General features: G+C 33.8%; 1 protein-coding gene across 13 annotated transcripts in view; it reads right to left on the bottom strand.

Annotated features, from left to right (window-relative positions):
- The window catches only part of DLG1 (discs large MAGUK scaffold protein 1), a 288,506-nt gene that overhangs the window by 121,233 nt on the left and 145,835 nt on the right, over window positions 1-21,438 (bottom strand). For 12 of the 13 annotated variants that reach the window (XM_057545184.1, XM_057545190.1, XM_057545179.1 and 9 more), the window contains 2 exons: window positions 12,941-12,994; window positions 337-387 (listed from right to left, as the gene is read on the bottom strand). In XM_057545184.1, coding sequence (XP_057401167.1) covers window positions 337-387; window positions 12,941-12,994 — 105 coding nt within the window. The remainder of the gene's footprint in view (window positions 1-336; window positions 388-12,940; window positions 12,995-21,438) is intronic. The other variant, XM_057545186.1, reaches the window with a different exon arrangement.

Genomic DNA, 21,438 nt, shown 5'->3' with positions numbered 1-21,438 from the left:
TCATTAGTTGAAAAAAATGTATTCTAGTAATGCAAAGATGTTAATAATAGGTGAAACTGAGTCCAGGGTAAATGGAAACTCTCTGTACTACTATTCTGTAAATCTAAAACTATGTTAAATAAAAAGTTTATTTTAAAAAAAAGGTTATTAAAGAAAAGCAGCGTGTTCTGAAACTGCCATGGCTAATTTTATATGTGGACTCATTAAAGAAACTAATATTATATGGTTCTGAAAGGTGATCTTCCTTGGATCCTATATTAAAGAGCAGTATATTTAAAGAGTTGTTTAAAGCAACAGGTTTATGCATAAAAACTTAAGATAATTAATAGTTTTTACCCTTTCAAGTGTGATTTCTTCATATTCATAATCTGCATCAGTGCCATTAACCTAATGGGGGAAAAAAGAAGTAGCACAGAAATTTAGAGTGTGAAATTCAAAATGGCAAGACATAATTTTTGCATGATTTCTTAATGAAAACCTGTTAAATGTGATAGTAATCAAATAATATAGCTTGATTTTAACAGTTTTAGGGAAGATTTTCAAGGAATGGAACAGTAGAAATGTGATTAATGAGTTGACACTCATGATATTGTGACTTTCAAATACAGAAAGGGTACATTCAGCTTTTAATACTTACTGAACTCTTGACTCTCTTCTCTGCCTTGATCCACACATCTAATCAGCTGCCAATTCTTGCTGACTTAAATATTTCATTTTTTCCTGAAAGCCATCACCCCTTCATTTTCATTTCTATTACCCTGCTTCAAAAGCCTTTGTTAACTCATCTGGACTACTGCAAGTGTAATCTACCTAGTCTCTTAGATTACTATTCTCCATTGCTCAAATCATTCTAATGTGTTTTACATAGATGGATCTTTATGGAGCCCATGTATAATAACATACTTGCTCCAAAATTCTCAAAAACTCTCATACAAGGCTCTGTATGAACTGACCCCAATCTATCACTCAACTTCATTCTAACACGTTTCTCACCTCTTCATGAGCCTTATATACCATCACACTTGAATGACATGCTCCTTCCTTTACATATCCTGCAAGTTCCTCCCTCCACATCTGTTACTTTATTGCTTCCTCTGTCAAATTTCAGTTACATATTTCATGTCCAACTTTGATTCACCATTCACACTCTTGCTTACACCATCCAGACCAAGCACTTTCTCTCATTCCTTCTAATTTATTCCATATCTCCTCCTGGAAGAAGTAATTCCCATAGCAAAGGCCACTGGTAAAGGGTGAATAGTCCTTGGAATCAGATTAGCTGGGACTCAAATCATTGCTTTAACATTTCTCATGATACAAAGCTGGGCAAAATACCCAGTCTAATAAGTCAAATAGGGATTGTGATAAACTTCATCTCTAGATGCATCCCATCTTTCATCCAAAGTGCTCTTTTGCAATATGATTGAACCATCCTACCATCAAGAGATGTTATCTACTTCCCCTTCCCTCGGATCTAGGCAGGTTCTAGATGACCTCTGTTAAAAAGAATGTGGCACAAATGCTTTGTGGTTTTTGAATCTAGGTCACGTGATGCCTTGTAGTGTTTGCCTTTGTCTTAGAATGCACTTTCTTAGAATCCAGAAGCTATAATGTGAGGAAGTTCAAAGATCCTATGAGGAGATTCAAATGAAGGAGCATCAAGACCCCTGGCCAAAAGCCCCAGCTGCACCTCTAACCAGCAACTAGCACTAACTGCCAGCCATGGTCAATGAGGCTATTTTGGATCTTCCAGTCTTTTCCAGTGCCCCAGCCAAGGTCATATAAAACAGAACTATCCAGTTAACCCAGAAAATCATGAGAAATAATGAATTATTTTTAAAGCCACTAAGTTTCAGGGTGGTTTGTTATACAGCAATAGTATAATGAAACAAAAGAATAATGAAATCTATGTAAGGTACTCTGTTTTCTTCACCATACTATAAGAAAGCAACCCCTAATTCAGGTCCAATGCAGGAGCTAGGGTTTTTTTTCCTGAGGATTTTTGAAACTCATCTCTACTACTTTTTTGGGTTCTTAATTCTTACGGTTCTAATGGATTCAAACCCAATTGCTACTTTGTTGCAACTTCTTTTTCAACGGAAGATATTTTCTTCTTGTTTTTGAAATTACGTTATACATATGTGTGTATACACACACATATACACATACATATATATACAAACACACAATATGTATGTGTATATATATATAAATCTATGATTTATATGCCTATAGAGTGCAGGAGGGTTATACATATGCATATCCTGCCAACTTGACTGGAAGTTCTTTTTTATGAGTAAATATAAAATCTGTATCTGCAGCTATACAACTCTTCTTATTCTAAAGGTTATTTGTATCATCTATATTTTTTCGTGCTCGGACTTGCTAAAAGTCTATCAGTCTTTATCAGAGAAGTACTTTTAACATCACTGATTTATTACATTCTATGCTATTACTTTCTGCTTTTTTTTTTTTTATCAATTCTTTACTCTTTCCTTAGGCCCTTTTTAAAGCTTCTTGAGTTGAATGTGCAATTCATTTATGCTTATTACTTTTTCTATTTTTAAAAACACCCATTAAAGTTAATAAATTTTCCTTGGCACATGGCTTTGGCCAAATCCCCAAATTGCTATATTGGGCTCTATTTTTGTTCATTTGTTTATTTCTTATTAGCCTGAAATTTTATTCTGGAAAATATTTCCAAGTCAGTATACTTACACAGTCCTTTTGGAGTTAATATGTAATATAGTATAAATTTTTGTGTTGTGAGCTTATGGACTTCTGCTTTAAGGAATTTGAGATTTTCACCATTAAGCCTTCTCAAAAGGTAGGTACTCCCAGCTCTACCCACCACCAGTCCCTCCCATCAGGAAACCTGCACAAGCCTCTTAGATAGCCTCATCCACCAGAGGACAGACAGCAGAAGCAAGAACTATAATCCTGCAGCCTGTGGAACAAAAACCATATTCACAGAAAGATAGAAAAGATGAAAAGGCAGAGGGCTATGTACCAGATGAAGGAACAAGATAAAACCCCAGAAAAACAACTAAATGAAGTAGAGATAGGCAACTTTCCAGAAAAAGAATTCAGAATAATGATAGTGAAGATGATCCAGGACCTCGGAAAAACAATGGAGGCAAAGATCGAGAAGATGTAAGAAATGTTTAACAAAGACCTTGAAGAATTAAAGAACAAACAAACAGAGATGAACAATACAGTAACTGAAATGAAAACTACACTAGAAGGAATCAATAGCAGAATAACTGAGGCAGAAGAACGGATAAGTGACCTGGAAGACAGAATGGTGGAATTCACTGCTGCAGAACAAAGAAAAAAGAATGAAAAGAAATGAAGACAGCCTAAGAGACCTCTGGGACAACATTAAACACAACAATAGTCACATTATAGGGGTCCCAGAAGGAGAAGAGAGAGAGAAAGGACCAGAGAAAATATTTTAAGAGATTATAGTTGAAAACTTCCCTAACATGGGAAAGGAAATAGCCATGCAAGTCCAGGAAACGCAGCGAGTCCCATACAGGATAAACCCAAGGAGAAACACGCCGAGACACGTAGTAATCAAACTGACAAAAATTAAAGACAAAGAAAAATTATTGAAAGCAGCAAGGGAAAAATGACAAATAACATACAAGGGAACTCCCATAAGGATAACAGTTGATTTCTCAGCAGAAACTCTACAAGACAGAAGGGAGTGGCATGATATACTTAAAGTGATGAAATGGAAGAACCTACAACCAAGATTACTCTACCTGGCAAGGATCTCATTCAGATTCAATGGAGAAATCTAAAGCTTTACAGACAAGCAAAAGCTAAGAGAATTCAGTACCACCAAACCAGCTCTACAACAAATGTTAAAGGAACTTCTCTAAGTGGGAAACACAAGAGAAGAAAAGGACCTACAAACCCAAAACAATTAAGAAAATGTCATAGGGACATACATATCGATAATTACCTTAAACGTGAATGGATTAAATGCTCCAACCAAAAGACACAGGCTTGCTGAATGGATACAAAAACAAGACCCATATATATGCTGTCTACAAGAGACCCACTTCAGACCTAGGGACACATACAGACTGAAAGTGAGGGCATGGAAAAAGATATTCCATGCAAATGGAAATCAAAAGAAAGCTGGAGTAGCAACACTCATATCAGATAAAATAGACTTTAAAATAAAGAATGTTACAAGAGACAAGGAAGGACACTACATAATAATCAAGGGATCAATCCAAGAAGAAGATATAACAATTATAAATATATATGCACCCAACAAAGGAGCACCTCAGTACATAAGGCAACTGCTAACAGCTGTAAAAGAGGAAATCGACAGTAACACAATAATAGTGGGGGGCTTTAACACCTCACTTACACCAATGGACAGATCATCCAAACAGAAAATTAATAAGGAAACAGAAGCTTTAAATAACACAATAGACCAGATAGATTTAATTGATATTTATAGGACATTCCATCCAAAAACAGCAGATTACACTTTCTCCTCAAGTGCGCAAGGAACATTCTCCAGGATAGATCACATCTTGGGTCACAAATCAAGCCTCAGTAAATTTAAGATAACTAAAATCATACCAAGCATCTTTTCTGACCACAACGCTATGAGATTAGAAATGAATTACAGGGGAAAAAACATAAAACACACAAACACATGGAGGCTAAACAATATGTTACTGAATAACCAAGATATCACTGAAGAAATCAAAGAGGAAATCAAAAAATACCTAGAGAAAAATGACAATGAAAACACGATGATCCAAAACCTATGGGATGCAGCAAAAGCAGTTCTAAGAGGGAAGTTTATAGCTATACAAGCCTACTTCAAGAAACAAGAAAAATCTCAAATAAATAATCTAACCTTACACCTAAAGGAACTAGAGAAAGAAGAACAAACAAAACCCAAAGTCAGCAGAAGGAAAGAAATCATAAAGATCAGAGCAGAAGTAAATGAAATAGAAACAAAGAAGACAATAGCAAAGATCAATAAAACTAAAACCTGGTTCTTTGAGAAGATAAACTAAATTGATAAACCATTAGCCAGACTCATCAAGAAAAAGAGGGAGAGGACTCAAATCAATAAAATTAGAAATGAAAAAGGAGAAGTTACCAAGACACCACAGAAATACAAAGTATCCTAAGAGACCACTACAAGCAACTCTATGCCAACAAAATGGACAACCTGGAAGAAATGGACAAATTCTTAGAAAGGTATAACCTTCCAGGACTGAACCAGGAAGAAATAGAAAATATGAACAGACCAATCACAAGTAATGAAATTGAAACTGTGATTAAAAATCTTCCAACAAACAAAAGTCCAAGACGAGATGGCTTCACAGGTGAATTCTATCAAACATTTAGAGAAGAGCTAACACTCATCCTTCTCAAACTCTTCCAAAAAATTGCAGAGGAAGGAACACTCCCAAACTCATTCTATGAGGCCACCATCACCCTGATACCAAAACCAGACAAAGATACTACAAAAAAGGAAAATTACAGACCAATATCACTGATGAATATAGATGCAAAAATCCTCAACAACGTACTAGCAAACAGAATCCAACAACACATTAAGAGGATCATACACCATGATCAGGTGGGATTTACCCCAGGGATGCAAGGATTCTTCAGTATACACAAATCGATCGATCTGATACACCATATTAACAAACTGAAGAAGAAAAACCATATGATCATCTCAATAGCTGCAGAGAAAGCTTTTGACAAAATTCAACACCCATTTATGATGAAAACTCTCCAGAAGGTAGGCATAGAGGGAACATAACTCAACATAAAAAGACCATATATGACAAAACCACAGCAAACATCATTATCAATGGTGAAAAACTGAAAGCATTTCCTCTAAGATCAGGAACAAGACAAGGATGTCCACACTCACCGTTATTATTCAACATAGTTTTGGAAGTCCTAGCCACGGCAATCAGAGAAGAAAAAGAAATAAAAGGAATACAAATTGGAAAAAAAGAAGTAAAACTGTCACTGTCTGCAGATGACATGATACTATACATAGAGAATCCTAAAGATGCCACCAGAAAACTACTAGAGCTAATCAATGAATTTGGTAAAGTTGCAGGATACAAAATTAATGCACAGAAATCTCTTGCATTCCTATACACTAATGATGAAAAATCTGAAAGAGAAATTAAGGAAACACTCCCATTTATCATTGCAACAAAAAGAATAAAACACCTAGGAATAAACCTTCCTAAGGAGACAAAAGACCTATATGCAGAAAACTATCAGACACTGAAGAAAGAAATTAAAGATGATACCAACAGATGGAGAGATATACCATGTTCGTGGATTGGAAGAATCAGTATTGTGAAAATGACTATACTACCCAAAGCAATCTACAGATTCAATGCAATCCCTATCAAATTACCAATGGCATTTTTTATGGAACTAGGACAAAAAAACTTAAAATTTGTATGGAGACACAAAAGACCCCGAATAGCCAAAGCAGTCTTGAGGGAAAAAAACAGAGCTGGAGGAATCAAACTCCCTGACTTCAGACTATACTACAAAGCTACAGTAATCAAGACAATATGGTACTGGCACAAAAACAGAAACATAGATCAATGGAATAAGATAAAAAGCCCAGAGGTAAACCCACGCACCTACGGTCAACTAATCTATGACAAAAGATGCAAGGATATACAATGGAGAAAAGACAGTCTCTTCAACAAGTGGTGCTGGGAAAACTGGACAGATACATGTAAGAGAATGAAATTAGAACACTCCCTAACACCATCCACAAAAATAAACTCAAAATGGATTAGAGACCTAAATGTAAGACCGGACACTATAAAACTCTTAAGAGGAAAACATAGGAAGAACACTCTCTGACATAAATCACAGCAGAATGTTTTTTGATCCACCTCCTAGAGTAATAGAAATAAAAACAAAAATAAACAAATGGGACCTAATGAAACTTAAAAGCTTTTGCACAGCAAAGGAAACCATAAACAAGATGAAAAGACAACCCTCAGAATGGGAGAAAATATTTGCAAACGAATCAACGGACAAAGGATTAATCTCCAAAATATATAAACAGCTCATGCAGCTCGATATTAAAAAAGCAAACAACCCAATCCAAAAATGGGCAGAAGACCTAAATAGACATTTCTCCAAAGAAGACATACAGATGGCCAAGAAGCACATGAAAAGCTGCTCAACATCACTAATTATTAGAGAAATGCAAATCAAAACTACAATGAGGTATTACCTCACACCAGTTAGAATGGGCTTCATCAGAAAATCTACAAACAACAAATGCTGGAGAGGGTGTGGAGAAAAGGGAAGCCTCTTGCACTGTTGGTGGGAATGTAAACTGATACAGCCACTATGGAGAACAGCATGGAGGTTCCTTAAAAAACTAAAAAAAGAATTACCATATGATCTATTAATCCCACTACTGGGCATACACCCAGAGAAAACCACAATTCAAAAAGACACATGCACCCCAATGTTCACTGCAGCACTCTTTACAATAGCCAGGTCATGGAAGCAACCTAAATGCCCATCGACAGACGAATGGATAAGGAAGATGTGGCACATATATACAATGGAATATTACTCAGCCATAAAAATGAACGAAATTGGGTCAGTTGTTGAAACGTGGATGGATCTAGAAACTGTCATACAGAGTGAAGTAAGTCAGAAAGAGAAAAACAAATATCGTATATTAATGCACATATGTGGAACTCAGAAAAATGGTACAGATGAACCAGTTTTCAGGGCAGAAATTGAGACACAGATGTAGAGAACAAACGTGTGGACACCAAGGGGGGAAAGCCGCGGCGGGGGGGGTGTGGGTGGTGTTATGATGAATTGGGAGATTGGGATTGACATGTATACACTGATGTGTATACAAATTGATGACTGATAAGAACCTGCTGTATTTAAAAAAAAAAAAAAAAAAAAAGGTAGGTACTTAGTAAACGTCCTTGATGCTTCACTTAATCCCAAGTCATGATGTATTGATATCTGGTGAGGATTCCAGGTAGCACAGAGTGATTTTAGAAAGGTAAAATGTGAGACGGCCATATGAACCCCAGATGACTTTATTCCTATACCCTTAATAACTTGAAACTGTCTGATAATTTCATGTATAGACACAATTCAATAACATCATTAAACACATTCAAACTGGGCTTCTAAATGCCAAGAATACATTATCAAAACCACAAATTACAAGTACCACTTCATTAACAGTAAAAGTACAAAAAAATAATGTTGGTGTAATATTTTCAAAAGCTATATGGTTTCCAGCAAAACTACAAAATGCTTGATTTGCTTAGTCTTCTTTTTATAATAGCTTTACAAAATGTGGCTTCCAACAGGAAAGAAATGCTTGGCTCATGGGTTTATCACTCTCAATTAACAGGATAAGGTGAGAGGTAAGCTGGGTATAAAATGAGAGAAGAGAGATCAATCTTTAGACAACGTAATATTTTACTGACAAAATATTTGGTTTTTTCCCCCTTAAAAACAGAATAGATTTAGAATACTTCTTGAGAACTGTCATTGCTAGTACTTCCTAGGTTTTGAATTTAGTCCTATTAACAAAATGGGATTGTGTATCAGGGGCGGGGGTGAAAGCTGGAAAAGAAACTAGAAGTGGATTGGAGCCTGATTGTGAAAGGTCTTGAATGCTTTCCTGATGAATGAGAAATATTCTTGAAAGTTTTGGAGCATCAAGTAGGTTTAATAGATTTTCCAGAAAAAGAATTGTGGCAGTATGGAACAGAAATGGAGAGAAATAGGAGAAAAGTAAATTGGTAAAGAAGTTATGGCAATAATTTGGGTAAAAGGAAGAAATTCCAAAGACACTTAAGAATCGGTGGTAAATTTCTAAATATTAAAAAAAATCTTAATATTAACGGGGGAAAAGTCCCATAAAGTCATAAGTAAGAACAACTACTCTATAATAAACCTGACCAGGAAAAAAAATCAGATTATATAACATATAGCAAAGATGAGTTGTATTCCACTGATCTAATATGGTTTGGGACCAGAACTATGCTGCTTTAATTAAATAGTGTTTTATTATCTGCAGGGAAATCCCCCCAAATTACTTTTATTTAAAATTTTATTTGGTTATTTTTGAGTTTTTAACTTTGCTACATCAACACTGTCCAAAAGAAGTTTCTGTGATGATGGAAGTGTAAAATAATCTGCCTTTTCCAATAGAGGAGTTACTTACCCACACATGGTTACTGAGTGCTTGAAATGTGACTACTGAAACAGAGAAACTATATTTTAAATATTATTGAATTTTGATCAATATAAATTAAATACCAACACATGGCCAGTGGCTTACTATTTTGGAAGATGCAGCTCTAGATGAATCATTAAGTCTAGCTCCATCCCTCCAAAACACATGTACATATTCTCTTTTTTCTCTCCTCCTCCTTTTAAGTATTAATACCAATTAATACTTAAAACTGAGTATAATACATCATACTTTATGGTAAAAGACTGAAAGCTTTCTCCCAAGGATCAGGAACAAAACAAGAATGTTTGCTCTGCAACTTCTATAAAACATTTTAAGGGAGGTTCTAGCCACGGCAATTAGGCAAGAAAAATAAATAAAAGGCATCTTTACTGGAAAGGAAGAAGTAAAACTATCTTTTTAGATGACATGCTCTTATATAGAAAATCCAAAGGAATCTACATGAAAAAAACCATTAGAGCTAATAAATGAGTTCAGTAACATTGCAGGTAGAGGATCAATACTCCCCAATCCATTATATACCCATATGTTAGCAATGAAAAATCCATAAATGAAATTAAGAAAACAATTTCATTTATAATAGCATTAAAAGAATAAAAATACACAGGAATAAATTTAACAAAAGAAGTGTAAGACGTGTACACTGAAAATTATAAAACATTGGTAACAAAATTAAAGATGTAAGTGAATGGAAAGACAGTCTGTGTTCATGGACTGAGAGACATCATGTTGATAAAATGACAATAATCCCCAGGTACTGTATGCCAATGTTTATCACAGCATTATTCACAACAGGCAAAAGGTGGAAACAACCCAAGAGTCCATCAAGAGAAGGATGAATAAACAAAACGTGGTGTGTGTGTGTGTATGTGTATATATATATATATATATACACATACATATATATATATATATAAAATGAAAAATAATTCAGCCATAAAAAGGAATGACATTCTGACACATGCTACAACATAGATGAACCTTGAAAACATTATGCTAAGTGAAAGAAGCCAGATACAAAAGGCCACATATTGTATGATTCTATTTATATGAACAGTCCAGAAAAGACAAAGCCGCAGTGACAGGAAATAGATTAGTGGTTGCCAGGGGCTGAGGTAAGGGCAGAATGGGGAGTGACTGCTAACGGGTACAGGGTTTCCTTACAAGGTGATGAAAATGTTCTGGAATTTGAAAGTGGTGGTGACGGCACAACATTGTGAATAGACTAAAACCACTGAATCGTATACTTTAAAAGGGTAGATTCTGTGTTACGTGTCTCAACATAAAATTTTTTAAGGTGAAGAAGTTGAAAAAGGTGAGGTATAACATAAATTCAAGTTGAAACAATGAGTTAATACATTTTAAACATTATGCTAACAAAAGATCAAAAAGTTTATTAACACACCATGCTAGTGACAGTATGGGGTAAAAACAGTAATAATTTTTGTTGAAGTATAAATGGATATAACTCTGTGAAGTACAATTTGGCAATAATGATCAAATCTAAAAATTGACATACCCTTTGAGCAATCTATGTATCAATATATAAATATACTCTGATTATATAATTGCATATATACACAAAAATATCTATACAAAAATTATCAGTGGGGGCATTGATTTTTATATGGTAAAAGTTTGAAAACAACACATATATGCTTGTACATGCACAGAATGTTTACAGAAGGATATATATGTATTATATATATATAAATTACTTAATTTTAGAAAGCATGGCGACAACAATCAGGAAAAAAAGTGTTATAAAGCAATAGCTGCAAGTTTTCTTATTTTTATTCATCAACACATAGCTAGTATTAAATGATCAGGACTTAACAAAGGAATAACAAATAAGTTTAAAAACCATTCTGGAATATATTTTAAATTTCAGAATTAAATTAAAAACCTGCAAAGAATAGTTACTAAACATTTTACACAGTGTTCTTCAAGTATGATAAAGTACCACACTCTGAAAAATCTTGCTTAAGGAATTGGAATTTATCTTATATCCTTACGTACAGAAAAGGTTTAATAAAGCAGGCCCAAGGGTGCTATCACTAGAAGGGTCTTAGCAGGTATTTGAGAAATTGATTTTGGGAGTGTTCCCACCATTCCCTAACTGAAAGGGTTGCTTACTGTGGCTAGACTTTGCAAAGACAATGCACTTTATGCTGAACACCTGTTTTCCTTCTGGGAGCTTGGAAATTTGGTATGCGCTGGACAAAGGGTGCCTATGTGACCAACCACCAATAAATAACTTTGCGCTGCGTCCATAATGGGTTTCCCTGGGCAGAAAAACTGCATACGTGTTGCTACATTTTCACTGCTAGGTGAAAAGAGTGCTCTGTGGATCCCTCTGGGGAGGAAGAAAGTAGAAGGAAATCTAAACATGGATTCTTCTAGACATATAGCCTTATAATCTGACTGTAGATCCTGACTTATCACATAGCTGTAATAAATCTTAGCCATAGGTACAACATGCTGAGCCTTGTGAATCCTTCCAGCAAATTTCTCACCGTGGGTAGTGAATGGTTTTCAAGACTCCCAACATACCCTGCTTTAGCAGGAAAAGTACTTTATGAATAATATGTCATACAAACTTAAAATTAATACAACTTTTACTCTAAGTTTGCTGCTTGTATGCTAATCCTGTTTTTAATTTGTTGACATTTCCCCTAAAATGCATGTGTATTTATTTTCTTTGTTGATATCATTTTATCTGTTAGTTCTTACATATTAACCAGTTGAAAGGGTTTTAAAATAAAAATATTTAATCACTGATTATGTCTTTAAGCAAAACATATGTCAACAAAAAGAACAAGTGAGGGAGAAAGAAATGTGAAGAAGAAAATATTGACAAAAGTACAAACAAAATTCTGCTTAAGTATTCTTTATCCATGTGAAAGGTGACTGACTGAAAAGAGTATTTTTGGTTTGTATTAAGTATTATTATTTGAAGTTTTCAAAAATTCCCCCAAATTTGACATACCCATATAAATATAAACGGAAGATAAAGCCAAATATAATGTTTTAAAGTATAGACTGAAATCAACTATAGTTAAAAAATGGGAGAAAAAGATTTTTACAACCTATTAAATTAGGCACCATTTGCTTTTTTTAAAATGCGCAAGCACAACTTCTACTTACACATCTCCAAAGATATTTTAGTTGGGGTGAAAAATGTTAGATTCTGCTGTTCTGGCTATTTATCTTTAGGAGAAAGAAGGCTTTTTAACAAAAGAAGTTTAGAGAGAAGCACTAATCAATTTAAAGTTATAAAGTTATAACTAATTATTTTAATATGTGAACACCTATAAACCTGGTCACTAAAAATCTAGTCACTCAATTAGACTTCAAAAATGACTCTCTGAATATATGGCATTGTGTAAATGACCATTGGTCAGAGACAGCGAAAGTTATTCATTTTAATTTAAAAATAAAATTTCTTATTTCAACATTTCTGCTTTGCAAGAGTATAGAAAAAGAACAACCAAAGAAGGACGGTACTGCTTCATTTACTTTAACAATTACAGCTTAGTGATAGAACATTGTAAGTACAATGTATTGGAGAAAATAATGCTGTGATTTTTGTATCTATATCAAAACCTACAAAAGAGAAAACAGAATTATTTAAATATGGCAATGAATGGAACTTACATAAGTTGATGTTTCCAAGCTATCTGTGTTGATCAGTACTGGAGGAGGATTTGCCTTAGAGAAAGAATTGTAAATGTGTTAGGCTTAACAGGAAAATTGACACATTACATAATAATGTTCACAAATGTTAGAAGCATATGAAAGATTTGCTATTTCTTAAAGTATAATTTTATATGAACTTTACATATGTTAAACTATGTATCCAGTTTCTAGCACCAATGGAAAGATTTAGGTATAGGCAGTTGTTATAATTGCTTTTGAGAAATAAGTTCTTATTTCTGCTAAAACAGACACAATTTTCTTAAGATTTGCAAAGAAGTTCACCAGCCTTCTCAAAAAATCCACAAATATTCTCTAGCATAACAAACAACTCTTCCCAAATTGCTTAGAAATCATTTGCTTTTCTAGTCTCAAGGATCCCATGAAGATTCCAATCATTTTATCACCCAGAAAAAAAATTCTGTCCCACACTGAACTGTGTTTAAACACTGAAATAAATAAAAAAAAAAGCCATACAAAGAAATCAATCGCAAACTTTTAGAATACTGGAAACACACTCAACGTAAAAGACCTCAATTGTTATCAACTGCAATTACTGCTTTCCATGTGTTATTCTAGACCACTCACAGAATAACTAGTGGTCAAAAAACCCCACAAAAAAACAAAAAAAACCCCACAAAAAAACAAAAACAAAAAAGCCAAGTAGAATAACATAGGTCTAATTAAGTTTGGAATGAGAAAAGCTTGGCTTTCTGCTTAAGTTGAAAAGTGTTTATTATGTAGGTGCAATAAAATTTAAAGAATAAAATGCAATTAATACCAAATGAAAAACAGACCAGAATATACTAGAAAACTGATGTGATTCCTCTTAAAATTATCTTTCTTCTGCATATTTAAGAGTATAAAATTACCAAGTCAAATGACATCTTCAGAGAATCAAAAAGATGACTATCCTTTAAATAAATTTTAAGAGATGTGTTTAAACATTCACAGTTCTTCTACTCTAACTAAAGAATTACAAAAAAAGGTTGTATGAAAGAAACATAATACACAAAATAACAGTTTTCTTCCAAGTGTATGGGCTTTTCTAAAAGGTGAATGAATATTCAGCGTTCAAATGTTTTACATTATTTTCAGCAAAGTACTAGATCTGGATGATCATATGATAAAATGCTTAAAGACAACACCATTGCATGCTTAAATAATTGTACAGTATGCATCTCAGCTACATGAAGCAGCAAGTTAAAAATGAGTAGGGACAAGGATTTACTGTACAGCACAGGGAACTATATTCAATATCTTGTAATAACCTATAATAGAAAATAATCTGAAAAAATGTATATAACTGAATCACTTTGCTGTACACCTGAAACAATAAAAAATACCCTGAAAAAAACAAACAAAATGAGTAGGGAATACTTTAGTAAATATAAACATGATACTAACTACTTTATGTGTAGTCCTACCTTTGACTACAATAGTCTGTTTTCGAATGATTCAGTGAAAAGCAAACCTAATAGGTAAAAATACTATTTGTGAGAATGATATTTAAGCAAAGCTAGTCAACTAACAGACATTTGAGATTTTATGAACATTTGAAATTATTCATTTCCCAATGACTACTGACATTTCTCAAATTGATATTTTAATTCATTAAAAAATTAATGGTACTTCAACTTTTTAGCTTAAGAAATTACAGAGGAGGGCAAGAAAGAACAAGGCTATTTAAAGTTACAAAAGAAGTTACATTCTTCAAAAATTATGGCAAGAAAACCATTTGGTTCTCTCTGCTCATTTATTACCAAAAATATAGTGGAAAAAGTTGTTTATTACCAAAATCTAACTTATACCAAAATTATCACAATACTAGCTGTTCATGATCACCAACTCATCATCACTGTAGGTAAGTTATCTTTTGATTCTAGTCATATAAAAAGTCTAACTGATATTGAAATACATACAAACCAAACTATATAAAGGGTTAAATTTACTTCAAAATAAAATAATGACAATGAGAGATCAGGAGAAGGAGGGGCTATGGATCATATAAGAGTACATGAATTGAGGATTGTTGTAGTTGGGTGATGAGTATACATGGGAGTTCACTGTACTACTCCCTTTATGTCTGAGCATTTTTGAAGTTTTTCATAATATACAGCAAAACAATTATATTGAGTCAAGTACTCAGTTTGTAAGAGGTTAATAACTAATACAGTTGTGAAATATAGGTTAGAGTTGCTATTAAGATACTAGCATTCCCATCATAAAATTAATTTCAATTTTAAAGTTCAGTTCTGAATAAAGAATAATACAGACTAGTAAAAATAATTTGTAATTTTGACTTAATGAATATGATTAGATAATTAATATAGGTACAGTAAGTTTATTTGTAAATGTATCTTAGAATTAATGAGTGAATGATCACACCTGAAGGGAAAGCATGGGAATAAAGGACTTGAAATTGAACAAAAACTGGGAATGTTCACAATGAGGATTAAGCAAGAATTTCATTCAAAACTAATGTCAAGATAAGACAACCTAGCAATTTGAAAAAGACATATCACAAAATATAGTCTAAAATAAACCTACGTAAATGAAGCTCAAGAGGCATGATTTGACGGCCTCAAGTTTAAGCCGCCTAAAATAATGATAAAAATATTTAAGACTGTGTTAGCAGGTAGAGAATTAAAACATTACCTTAAAATTTACCCTTACTAACTTGAGATTTTCTAAATTCTTATATTACAGAATACAGAAATGGTATCTGACAAAGTAGTACTCCATTCCTCTCAAATTTGGAGGTGGTGGGAATGAGGTAGCACAATGGGCTTGGAGGGTATGATATACAACTCAGAAAGACACAATAACCTAGCACCAAAGCCAGAACAGGTACTTCTGAAGGAAGAGATAGAGAAAAATTTGGCCATGGAATTTGCTACTTTCAGATAGCTGAAGTAGAGAGCACTAAAATAAAAAACAGTAGCAAATCTGGATAGTTTAAGACCTAAGGATCTGTATCTAGGACAGGGGATAGCAGAATAGGTAACATGATATTATCAGCTTTGCTTAGGGAGGAAATCAAACAACAGCAACAAGACTTGAGAATAATCTATGTGAAAGTTACTTCAAATGAAGAAAAAAAAACCCTTCCCTGCACCTCACTTTAAGTGACACTTACCAAAAGACATGGTTCTAGATCTCTCTCTACCCTCACTCTACCGTTCAATGACTTTGAATATACAGATAAATCACAAGTATTATTGAAACTTATTTTTTCCATCTGTAAAGAGACATACCTTTACCCAAGAGGACTGTGTGAGGACTTAGTGAAGTAATATAAAAAAAAATGTGTTGTAAACCACAGAAACCTATTGCTAATCCATTATTATTTACTAACAATATATACCATTGTGTATGTTTCAACTTAGACAATAATGAAGTCCTATAATTCACTTAGAAATGGGGGGTGATTAGTAAGGGGGCAGGGATATACCAGAAAGAGAAACTTAACAAACCCCTAAAGAATATGACCCATGAATTAGTAACAAGACTTAAGAAACATAATTTTGCTCATCCAACTTTTACTATTTTATTTCATTGATAAAGGGCCTCATAGGGTCTGCTGCTGTTAACACACTGCAGCATCCTTACACACTTTCAGAGCACAATATTACATCTTAAAAATTTTGTGTTAAACTAATTCTAAGATCCAGTTATTTAAAAACGGGCCAAAATTAGGAGTTTAGAAAATGCTTTTATGCTGTATACTATATTTCTCCTTCTTAGCATGTATCAAAGTTTCATTATATTATTGGCTTAGTGTCTCTTTCTCCCCTACTAAATTATAAAAAAAATGTTTTTCAAACACAGAACCCACAAACCCCAGAGAATACATCTTGGCTTCTAATTTGAGACACACTGCATTAAAAGTTAAATGTTATCACTTCAGTGATCACTGTAAGTTAAAGTGATTGTAAAAACAAATATGGTGAATTCTGGGAAGATGGCAACACAAGAAGTCCCACAATTTTGTCTCTCCACCTAGATAACAACTGCACTGGCAAAAACGCAACTGCCAGTGTGATGTAACTATTTTGGAATTCTAGTCTATTGAAGGCTTACAACTTCCAGGGTAAGTATTCTATGGCAAACTGTGGTTAATCCAGTCAATTTCAGTTCTTAGCACAGTAGCAGCTACCCAACTCCCACCCCTCTTAAGTGTTCCTGGAGCAGCTGGCACAAAGCCTGCACAAACCGGGGTGGGGATGGGGGTGGGCAGCAAAAAAACACCCTGTCCTCCAAATATAGGGAATCTGTGCTCTTACTGCTGCTTCTGATCATGGAGGTGCAAAGAGGCAGTGGCCATTGTTGCTGAACCTCCCCCAATTGATGTAAATCTCTCTCTCTGACTGAAGTGACTCCCAAGAGATTTAAAGGGCAAGTGTCTCCTTCCACAATTTCATTTTTCTCTTTTTCCCCTTTTGAGAGCCAGACATTGAAGATTAGAATATTCAAAAGCAACCACATATATGAGGGAAATTAGAAAATCACTGCGTATGCCTGGGGAAGGTACAGGCATAGAAAAAATCTGCGAAGATCTTAAAGTTATACCATAGGCTGATTTTTAGCACAGAGATAGCCTACAGCAATCAAAAAACCAAAAAACCAAAAACCCAGCAAACCCTAGGAAAGGGTAGAATCAGGTTTCCAGAGAAATCGTAAGATTCAAACGTCCAATTTTCAACAACAAAAAAATCACAAGGCATGCAAAGAAACAGGAACATATGGTCCATTCAAAGGAGAGAGAGAGAGGAAAAAAGAAACTGTCTCTGAAAAAGAGCTGGTGGCATATCTATTAGACAAAGGATTTAAAACAACCACCTTAAAGATATCCAAAGAACTAAAAGACAAGGTGGACAAAGTCAAGAAAATGATGTATGAACTAAATGGAGATAAGAGATAGAAAACCTAAAGAGAAACCAAAAGGAAATTCTGAAGCTGAAAAGTACAATAACTGAAATGAAAAATTCACTAGAGCATACTGGAACACGCAGAAGAATCAGCAAACCTGAAGACAGGATGACGTAAATTATTAAGTCTGAAAACAGAAAGACTGAAGAAAAGTGACCAGAGTCTAAGAGACTTGTGGGCCATCATTAAGTGGACCAACACACACATTGTGGGAGTCCAAGAAAAAGAAGAGAGAGATAAAGGGGCAGAGAAAATATCTGAAGAAATAATGGCTAAAATATTCCCAAATTTGATGAAAGACATGAATATAAACATCCAAGAAGCTCAACAAACTCAAGGTAGGATTAACTCAAAGAGATTCACACTCAGACACATTATAATCAAACTCCTGGAAGACAACGACAGGGAGAATTTTGAAAGCAGCATGAAAAAGTGACTCAATACACAAGGGATCCTCAATAATATTAATAGATTTTTCATCAGAATTCTGGAGGTCAGGAAGCAGTGGGCTGGTATATTCAAAGTGCTAACAGAAAAACACTGCCAACCAAGAACCTTGTATCTGGCAAAACTATCCTTCAAATATGAGGGAGAAATTAAGACATTCCCAGATAAACAAAAGCTGAAGGAGATCCTTACCAATAGACTGGCCCTGAAAGGAATGCTAAAGGGAATCCTGCAGGTTGAAATGAAAGGACACAGGATAGCAACTTGAGGTGTTTGGAGAAATAAAGATCTTGGTAAGGATAAATACAAAAAAACTCATTATTTTAATAGTGTTTTGTAACATCACTTTTTGTTACCTACATGATTTAAGACACTAATATTTTTTAAATTATATTTAAAAAATTAGTCTAAAAGCTACTTCTTAGTACAGAAGTGAAGTCAACATTAGTAAATAACTAAAATCAATTACTAGTCCAGAAGCTAGTATTATAGTAACTTTGCTTTGTAATTCCACATTTGTTTTCTACATAATTTAAAAGATGAATGCATTTAAAAATTGTTAATTTATGTTTTCGTACATACAATGTATAAAGTTATAATTCTGTGACATCAACAACTGAAATGGGTGGGGATGGCACTGTTAAAAGGAACAGAGTTTTTGTATATTGTTGAAGTTAAGCTGGTTTAAATTCAAATTAGAGTGTTATAACTTTGGGATGTTAAATGTAATCCCCATGGTAACCACAGAGGAAATAGCTAAAGAATATACACAAAAGGAAATGGGAAAGGAATTTAAACATTTCACTACCAGAAAATCAACCAAACAAACAATAAGACACTAATGCAGGAAATAAGGTACAAAAAACCTATAATGAATACAGAAAACAAACAGCAAAATGACAGAAGTCTCTCCTTATCAGTAATTACTTTAAATGTAAATTGATTAAACTCTCCAATTAAAAAAAAAAAAACAGCAGAATGGATAAAAACACATGACCCAACTCTATGTTGTCTACAAGAGACTCCGTTGAGATCCAAAGACACAAACAGATTGAAAAAGATATTCCATGCAAATAGTAACCAAAAGATAGTAGGAGTGACTATACTAACATTAGACAAAATAGAATTTAAATTTTAAAAAGTTACAAGAGACAAAGGACATTATATATTAATAAAAGGTTCAAAACAGCAAGAAGATATAACAATTACTAACATTTATGTACCTAGTGACAGACATCAGAATCTATGAAACAAAAAATGACAGAATTAAAGAGAATAGACAGTTCTACAATAATAGTTGGAGATTTCAATGCCCACTCAAAATAATGTGTAAAATAACCAGACAAAAGATAAGTATGGAAAAAGATGACTTAAACAACACAATAAACCATCCTGACCTGACATATTTAGAACATTCTGTCCAACAACAGGATACATTCTTCTCAAGTGCACTTGGGTCATTTTCCAGAATATACCATATATTAGGCCACAAATTAAGTCTCAATAGATTTAGAAAGTCATCATACAAAGTATCTTTTATGGCCAAAATGGATGAAGATAGTAAGCAATAATAGAAGCAAACTAGAAAATTCACCAAGCTGTGGAAATTAAACAACATACTCTTAACCACTGAATCAAAGAAGAAGTAGAAAAGCAAACTGGAAAAGACTTAAAGAGATGAATGAAAATGAAAACACAACATACCAAAGCTTATGAGACACAGCAAAAGCAGTGGTAAGGGGAAGTTTACAACTACACGTTTACCTTAAAAAACAAGAAAGACCTCAAGTCAACAAACTGAACTTTACAAATTAAGGAACTAGAAAAAGAAGAACAAACTAAACCCAAAGTTAGTACAAGGAAGGAAATCATAAAAATTAGAGCAGAGATAAGTAAAATAGAGAATAGAAAAATGACAGAGAAAAAAGACCAACAGTTGTTTTTTGAAAAGATCAACAAACTGAAAAACTTTTAGTTAGATGGACTAAGGAAAAAAGAGAGAAGACTAAATTACTAAAATCAGAAATGAACATTATTACTAATTCTACAGAAATAAAAAGGACTATAAGAGGATTATGAGCAAATGTAAGCCAACAAATTGGATAACCTACACAAAATGGACAAACTCCTACCAAGGCTGAATCATGGAGAAAATTTAAATAGACTTTATAATTAATAAGGAGATTGAATCAGTAATCAAAAATCTCCTGACAAAAGCCCTTGAACTCTGATTGCTTTCCTGGTGAATTCTACCAAACATCTGAAGAACTAACATCAATTTTTCTCAAAAATTGAAGAGGAAGGTACATTCCCTAACTCATCCTATGAGCCAGCATTACCCTGATACTAAGGTCAAAGGCAAGGACACTATAAGAAAACTGCAGACAAATATCCCTTATGAACATTGATCCAAAATTCTCAACAAAAACTGAATTCAGCATCATATTAAGAAGATTATATACCATGACCAAGTGGGATTTATTCCTGGAATGGAAGGATGATTCAACATATGAAAACTGATCAATGTAATACACCACATCAACAGAATGAAGGAAAAAAACAACACAATCACCTCAATCGATGCAGGAAGTATTTGACAGTATTCAACATTCTTTCATGATAAAAACGTTTAACAAACTAAGAATATAAGGAAATCACCGCAGCATAATAAAGGTCGCATATGAAAAACCTACAGCAAACATCATACTTTCATGGTGAAAGACTGAAAGCTTTCCCTCTAAGATCAGGAACAAGTCAAGCTGGCCCACTTTCACCACTTCTATCCAACACAGTATTAAAAATCAGTCAATTAGACAAATAAGAAAAAAAAATGACATTCAAATGAGAAAGAAGGAAAATTATGTGTCTTCAGATAATATGATCATACACGTAGAAAACCCTAAAGAAACCACACAAAAACCTGTTAGAACTAATAAACTTAGCAAAGTAGCAGGATATGGTCTACACACAAAAATCAGTTGCATTCCTATACACAATCTGGAAAGAAAATTACAAAAACAATTCCATTTACAACAGCATCAAAAAGAATAAAATAATTAGGAATGAACTTAGCCAATGAG

The sequence above is a fragment of the Balaenoptera acutorostrata genome, chromosome 4 (genome assembly GCF_949987535.1).
Source record: "Balaenoptera acutorostrata chromosome 4, mBalAcu1.1, whole genome shotgun sequence".
Taxonomy (NCBI): domain Eukaryota; kingdom Metazoa; phylum Chordata; class Mammalia; order Artiodactyla; family Balaenopteridae; genus Balaenoptera; species Balaenoptera acutorostrata.
The sequence above is the reverse complement of the archived record's forward strand: the minus strand, read 5'-3'. Positions and strand labels throughout refer to the sequence as shown.